This window comes from Orycteropus afer, unplaced genomic scaffold (genome assembly GCF_000298275.1).
Source record: "Orycteropus afer afer isolate SDZICR_OR568_19922 unplaced genomic scaffold, OryAfe1.0 scaffold00007, whole genome shotgun sequence".
NCBI classification, from domain to species: domain Eukaryota; kingdom Metazoa; phylum Chordata; class Mammalia; order Tubulidentata; family Orycteropodidae; genus Orycteropus; species Orycteropus afer.
The window spans coordinates 14,128,702-14,136,401 of NW_006921594.1; the positions used below are offsets into that span (position 1 = coordinate 14,128,702).

Here is a 7,700-nt window from a genome sequence, read left to right on the forward strand (position 1 = left end):
TTTTTATGGTTTAACAACTCTTTTTACTTTCATGTTGACTCATTGGAAACCTCAGCAATGTGTTGATCTTGGGGCACAAAAAAATACTCAGTTGCATGTGGTTGAGTGCTTGGCTGCTAACTGAAAGTTCAGTAGTTTAAACCTGCCAGCTCCAGCTGTACAGGAGAAAGATGTGGCAGTCTGCTTCTGTAAATCTTTGCAGACTTGGAAACCTGATGGGGTGTTTCTACTCTGTACTACTGGGTTCATCTATAAGTGATCCATGCTACTCATACTGTGGCACACAGGCCAGTGTCTTCTTCAAACTGCTTGGCCTATGATAATAAAGTACTGAAAGTGAGAGTAAGCATTTAGAAAGTGTTAGAGTACTTTGACATTACCTTGGCATTTTTATTGTGTCAGCTCACAATGGATTGGAAATTAAAAAATAAAACATAGACTTCTCCCTCATCTTATGTATAGTTCTAAGATGTACTTATGTAAAGGAGCTCTGGTGACATAGAGCCTAAGGCATTTGACTGCTAACCAGAAGACTGGCAGTTCAAACCCACTAGTCACTCTTCAGAAGGAGGATTGAGCAATCTACTTCCGTAGAGATACCCCCTTGGAAACCCAACGAGGGGTCACTATGAATGAGTTGGATCCAACTCAGCAGTAGGGAGTTTGGTGTTTTGGTTTGGTAAATAAAGTCAGGAGTTCCTATATTTCTTTTATTAGCATAAAACCTCCAAATATACTCTCCAAATAAAATGAATATTTTGTTGTGAAATTTTTCTTCTGTTTGACTTCAGTATACATTAAAAAGTTTATGGAATATGTCCTGTGTTCTAACCAGGATATGAATATTCTTCCACTTCCTTAACTCTACTTATTTCCCTGCTCTAAGACCCATTTTTTTTTTTTTTTTTTTTCTATACAAAATTGGAAATCGTACCTGTTAAGGGTGTTTTGATGATTAAATAAAATCTTATGTAAAAGATAACATCTGGTAGCAAGCGCATGGTCGTCAGTGCCTCTTCCTCTCCCAGCCCTTCTCCCTGTGCTACCGGCATCTTTATGATAAGGACTTTGACATTTAGGGATGGGGAAAATTAAAGACAGTGTGAACTTAGCGACTGATCTAGGGTTAAAACATGAATCATTATTATAATTGACTCTCCTAGTGCCAGTCACAGAACTCTGCCTCCTAGAATAGAGTATCTTGTCTCAAATTGTAAACTAGTTAGTATAAAACCTCTTAATCTGCTAAGGTATCTTTGCAGGAAAATGGTGTCTGAGTTCGAAAGTCTTTAAGTCTGTACTCAATCTATCATAAACCAAATTGCCAAGTGTAATATTTGTACCCAAACTAAAAACCCACTGTCATAGAGTCAATTCTGACTCTTAGTGACCCCTGTAGGGTTTCTAAAGCTGTAACTCTTTATGGAAGTAGATTGTCCCATCTTCCTCCTGTGGAGCAACTGGTGGGTTTGAACCACTGGCCTTCTGGTTAGCAGCCACATGCCTTACCCACTGCTCCATCAGAGCGCCTTAAATTACACACATTTATTATTAAAATTTCAGTGTACTTCAATGTTTTATTTTTTTTTTCCCAAAATGAAAATGTTTTGAATATATCTGCAGCATATTTTTTAAATGCCATTTCAATAGTCTGTTTATGTATTTCTGTTTAATATTTTAGAATTTCTCTTCTGTTGAGAGAGTCTAGTATGCATTTATTTGAGCTTTTTTCTTTTTTTTCAATAGGTTGAATCAGGCATCTTTTCAGGCAGTTCCAGAAGTAAATGTATGTGATATCAAGTGGAATGAATATGTTCTGATCGGCGATTACTCTTCCTCTGCACAATTCTATGTCACCTTTGCAGTCTTTGTCTTCCTGTACTGCATAGCTGCTCTTCTGCTTTACGTTGGTTACACGAACCTGTATCGAGATAGTCGAAAACTTCCCATGATTGTAAGTAAGAGCATCCTATTTTTATACAAAAATAATTTAAGTTAAGTATAAGTTATAGTTGAATTTAAATATAATTTTTTAATACAGGAAATACAAAATTGGGGCATAAACCAGTTTGACGTATTTGACCTATGTTTGCCGTAAGATTAAGCTTTCTCCTTTCAGAATAGAAGGGCTGTGTATGCACGGGGACAGCTTGGGGGACAGTAGTGCATAGAAGGGAAGGACACAGCGAAGAGGTAACCAAGGGGAGGAAGTGGGAAGAGAGCTGTTGCACTATGGGAACCTGCAGTCAATGTCATGAGACAAAGTATAGGTGAATTGCTGTAGGGAAAATGAATTTGTTCTATAAACATTCACCCAAATCACAATAAAAAATTTTTTTTTAATTTCAGAAACAAAAAAAAAAAAGGATTAAGCTTTTTCCTTTCGTCGTGTTCAACCTAATTATTTTAGTGTATTTGCTTATAGCACTTTCCATACTCAAAGAAAGGTTCGTTCGTTTTTAGCTCTATTTTAACCTAGAAGAAAACTCGTAAGTATGTAATGTACTGTATTAGGTTGAAAGTAGCAGAGAAATTAGGTAGATTTTCTTTAGTTAGATTAACTAATGGCTTTGGTTTAAAGAACTGCTGACCAACCTAGTTAATTCATAATCGTGTTCCTACTTTTTCTTTATCTTGTTCCTCAGAAGACCTCCTTTATACTTTTATAATGTCTTATTGAACTTCAGCAGTCAACAAACTATGACCAACAGACCAAATCTGACTCACTGTCTCCTTTTCTAAAATAAAATGTTTTGGAACACAGCCAGACCCAGTCATTTACGTATTGTCTACAGCTGCTTTCATGCTACAGTGGCAGAGTTAAGTAGTTGTGACAGAGATAAATAAATAATATTTGGCCTTTTCTGACCCTGTACAGAAAAAATATTCTGACTCCTGATCTATGTATTGTATTCTCAAACCCCTTAATTTAAAATCTGACCCAGATCATTCTTATATTCAGCAGTAGTAGCATCCATGAGCTAATTTTAAATCTTTGACGTGCCAGCAAAAAGATTTGGGTATGAAATCCTGGTACCATGCTTGGCTTTAAGTCTATTGAGCCAGAAATAAAAAATAATAATCTATGAGATTTAGTTAGTAGAATTTGCTCTGGATTGTTGATGGCAAATTCAAAGATAAGCCATTGTTTTAAGCTGGACTCCCACTACAAAAGAATAACTGCAAACTCAGTTTTAGTGTTGTTGATTTGAAGGGAGAACAGAGGTATTTTGTGATAATGGTCATTTACCTTTATGAGAAAACATTAACATCTGCTAAATCTCTGTGCAGTTACTTTAAGTGGAACTTTAAAGACTACTCAGGTATGAAAGAATTGCTAAATAAGATAACAAGCTTTATTTATTTATTTTTAATTTTTGCTGCCTGGATCATAAGCATGCAAATGGTAAGTATAAAATACAGCAGCCTTTCTTCATTCAGATTTGTTCCATTTCTTATGTCTCAGAAGAGATTCTTAAACCAGATGTTATCATAAAATATTTCTTGGTTGTTAGGAGCTTTCAAAAAGATAAGGCAACAGTTATTTTAATTTGCAATGCTTATTCCACAGGAATTATATATTAGGAATCCATAACTTCTGCAGACTTCTTTAGAAAAGCTTTTTTTTTTTAAAGGGAACTAGGATGATCATAAAGATATTTATATTAATATTTTTTAATGATTTAAGTTATAAGTGAACACATATTTCTTGTTGTCATTATTCCCCAAAAAAAATTTATATATTGAATCTAGCCATGAGCTCTGTATTTCTTACATTTTGTCTGGTAAACTTAAAAATAACATGCTTCTTAAAGCAGCATTCAGATCTACTTTTGTAGAGGATTTTTCTGTCTTATAAAATTGTTCTAGTAGCATCATTTAGAAAGTCAAAAGTAGCACATCGATGTATCAGTTTAGTGGTCATACAGAGAGAGAATTCAGAATTAGTTTCTTGAGTGACTTTTTGTTGAAATTTAATGGATGTTTTCTTATCTGTAAAAAGTCCAGCTTTGAAATTAAATTTTAAATTCTGCTTTGATTTTAATCATAGAAATGTTAAAAAAAAATTTTTCAGATATTCAAATTTTAAAGTATTATCAATTATTGCATTTATTTTTTTAAGTATTCTTTGTAAAAAGATGACATGGTTTTTTAGCAGTATTCTCAATTCTGAGCTGACGTGGTTCTAGGAGCATTTCAGTTTTTTGCTGTAGAAGCATACGAAGTCTTAGCCTTGGAGTGTACCCACCTGCTCAAAGTATCAAAACAGTTTAGAGTGCACGTTGTTCCTGTGTCAGGAATTTTAAGAGACAAGTCATCCTGGTTGTGTGCTTTTTGCCATCTTATTCTCTCTCTCTTTCTCACTGAGAAAGATTTAATAAAATTAGTTTTGCCAGGACGGTATGAGGAAGCAGAAAGACAGGGAGTTGAGTGTATGCAGGGTTTATGATGAAGATCTTGGAATATAAACTGGTTAAGGAGGAAAATGAGGACACACATGAACTTGAGAGTGAAAAAAGGTAGTACAATCAGATTATAGATCTGGTGGAATCAAAAGGTTTTTGGGATTGGGGTGCCAGGAGGTTATGATTAGAAAGTGGAATGATTGAAATAGAGATTATGGACAGGTGTCGTTATTGGTGATGACAGGGTCTAAGGTATGATCCTAGGAGTAAGTGGCTGAGGTAAGACTATGATTCTGACTCACAGTGACCCTGTAGGACAGAGTAGAACTACCTACCCCATAGAGTTAGTATATACTCTCAGACTCATGAGGGATGGATGATTGAGTCTGGTTTCCTGTTGAATCTATGCACTGTGCTAGTAACAGTAAATAGCAACATTTACTAAATTGACTGACTTTTTTTTTTTCCCAGTACCATAAAATTAAACATAATCTAAATTCCTTCACTTAGTATTTTTAAGTTGACTGTTCATTATTAACTCATAATTATTTTTGCTTTAGGACTTTATTATTACTCTTGTTGCCACTTTTTTGTGGTTGGTGAGCACTTCAGCGTGGGCTAAAGCTCTTACAGATATTAAAGTAGCTACCAGTCCCAAAATTATTCAAGAACTTGAGCCTTGCAGTAAGCATCCAGGAGTGACCTGTTATTTTGACTCTGTCACCAGTATGGGATCCCTAAATGTCTCTGTGGTATGTATGCATTATTTCTTTAAAAAAAAATTATTTCACTTAAAAACATGACTAGTAGTTTAAGAAAGCACTAGGTTTTTGTTTTTAATAACTCTCTGGATAAATATGCTGGTTTTTATTTTTACTCAGAGCTATCACAATCCTAACTATATAGTGTTTACCTTTAATAATGTTCATGGGAGCACCAGTTAAGAAATCAAATGATGTGTTGCATTGGGCACATCTGCAAAAGACTTCTTGAAAATCTTAAAAAGGAAAGATGTCACTTTGAGAATTAAGATGTACCTGACCCAAACCGTGGTATTTTCAGTCACTTCACATGCATGCGAAAGCTGGACAGTGAGTAAGGAAGACTGAAGAAGGATTGATGCCTTTGAATCATGATGTTGGCAAAGTAAACTGAAAATATCATGGATTGCCAAAAGAATGAACAAATCTGTCTGGGAAGAAGTACAGCCAGAATTCTTCCTTAGAAGCGAGGATGATAAGACTTCATCTCACGTACTTTGGACATGTTGTTACGAGGGACCTGTCCCTGGAGAAGGATATCATGCTTGGTCAAGTAGCAGTGAGATGGAGTGACACAGTGGCTGCAGTAATGGGATCATACATACCAACGATTGTGAGGATGGCACAAGACGAGGCAGTGTTGTTCAGTTTGACATTGGGCCGCAATGAGTCAGAACCAACTCAGTGGCACCTGTCAGCAACAACTGACACCTTTATAACATTATGAAAAGTTTGTTAAGTAAATCATTACTTGTAAACAGTTTTGAACAAGATCATGATTGAATCTTACTTTAATTAAAATGGACTAGGTATAGGACTTTTACCTGAAGGCACTAATGATACTCAACTAACATTTATTAAGGCTGTGCACCAAGCATTGTCATTCAGCAATCTTAAGGGTAATGTGGAAGGTGGTATTATCCTCTTCATTTTACAACTGGGGAAGAAATATAGCTCAGAAGTTAATTTACCCAAGGTGACATTAACTAATAAGTGGCAAGCCAAGGTTTGAATCTAGATCTGACTTTATAAATCCTTGTCTCTCAATGTTCCGTATATTTGAAAGTAATACTATTATGGTTTCATAAATAATCTATAATATTTAATGTATATAAAGTGTTAAATACTCTTTATTCTTCCAGTTTACCAAAATAAACTGTATAATTAAATTTGTACTTCAAGGATAGAGCACAGGCCATCATTATTACTGAGTATATTATGCTTAGAAAGCTCTGCTGTCTTTACAAGAAAATATTTTTTCAGTAGATGAAGTCATCACTGCCTTGTAAAGCAATTCACCCAAATTTTTGTTTTTTAAATCTGTAATTTAAAAGCATTTTTTTAGTTATGTTGACAGTGATATGAAATGTACGGTTTGAGAAATGTTTTTGGTATGCACATACAAAAAGATGGAAAGCATATGGCCTTCAGTATTATGGTAGTGCTCTCACAAGCTTCTTAACCCCACTCTTACTTCGTAATACTTCATACTTTATAACTGGGAAGAGTAATATCTTTTAGGTTGACTAATGCAGATGTGAACTAAAGTTCTGTGACTTCTCTTCTGGCTGCAACTGTAGAAGTAGGGAAGACAGTAGTAGAGGGAAAGGAGAGAAATAAGAAAAGGTAAACAAGAGTAGTTTATAGCCATTCAGAATGAGAGAACATGCAAGTCCCCAAAAGAAGGAAAATGGACTCCTACTGCCCCTCTGCACCCTGAAGCATCAGTCTAAATGCAGAGTACTAAACGGAAGGTTCTGGTGGTTTTCTCAAATTTATTCCATCTCTTTGGTAATAAGTGACATGCAAAAATAAAATTCTTTTAGTCATTTGAGAGGTTGCAGAGTTACAGATGTGGCTTTATTGCATTAGAAATAAGTCATCCAGATTTAATACATTAAAATAAAGTCTTCCTTTTTTATTCCACTTTGTATGTAGTATTAAACTTTAAATGAATTAATAGTAAACAACCTGCTGCCATCGAGTCGATGCCGACTCATAGTGACTATATGACAGGGTAGAACTGCCACATCTTTGTCCCATGGAGTGGGTTGTCAGTTTTGGGTTCAAACTGCTAACTTTCAATTAGCAGCCAAGTGCCTTAGCCACTGCATCACCTGGACTCCTTAAATAATAGTGTTTTAAAAAAAAAAAAACTCACTTCCGTCGACTCAATTTCAACTCATAGTGACCCTTCCTTGGCTTTCTGAGGCATTATCTCTAGGGAAGTAGATTGCCCCATCTTCCTTCCAAGGAGTGGCTAATGGGTTTGAACCGCCAGCCTTCTGGTTAGCAGTCAAATGCTTTAGGCACTACGCCGCCAGAGCTCCTAAATAATAGTATACTACCTGGAAATGCCAAATATTTAAAGGAAAACTGGGATGGAAATGAATTTTTAAGTATTAGATTTTCATATGTATTTTTCTCTTTCATAGATCTTTGGATTTCTGAATATGATACTTTGGGGAGGAAATGCTTGGTTTGTGTACAAGGAGACCAGCTTACACAGTCCATCAAACACTTCTGCACATGG

General features: G+C 35.4%; 1 protein-coding gene across 1 annotated transcript in view; it reads left to right on the top strand.

The window, feature by feature from the left end:
• The window catches only part of LOC103200615 (synaptophysin-like protein 1), a gene marked incomplete at its 3' end in the record, with an annotated part of 7,866 nt that extends 171 nt beyond the window's left edge, over window positions 1–7,695 (top strand). The window contains exons 2-4 of the mRNA XM_042781404.1: window positions 1,725–1,954; window positions 4,967–5,158; window positions 7,603–7,695. Of these exons, the coding sequence (XP_042637338.1) occupies window positions 1,725–1,954; window positions 4,967–5,158; window positions 7,603–7,695 (515 nt within the window). The remainder of the gene's footprint in view (window positions 1–1,724; window positions 1,955–4,966; window positions 5,159–7,602) is intronic.
• Window positions 7,696–7,700: the final 5 nt, after the last annotated feature.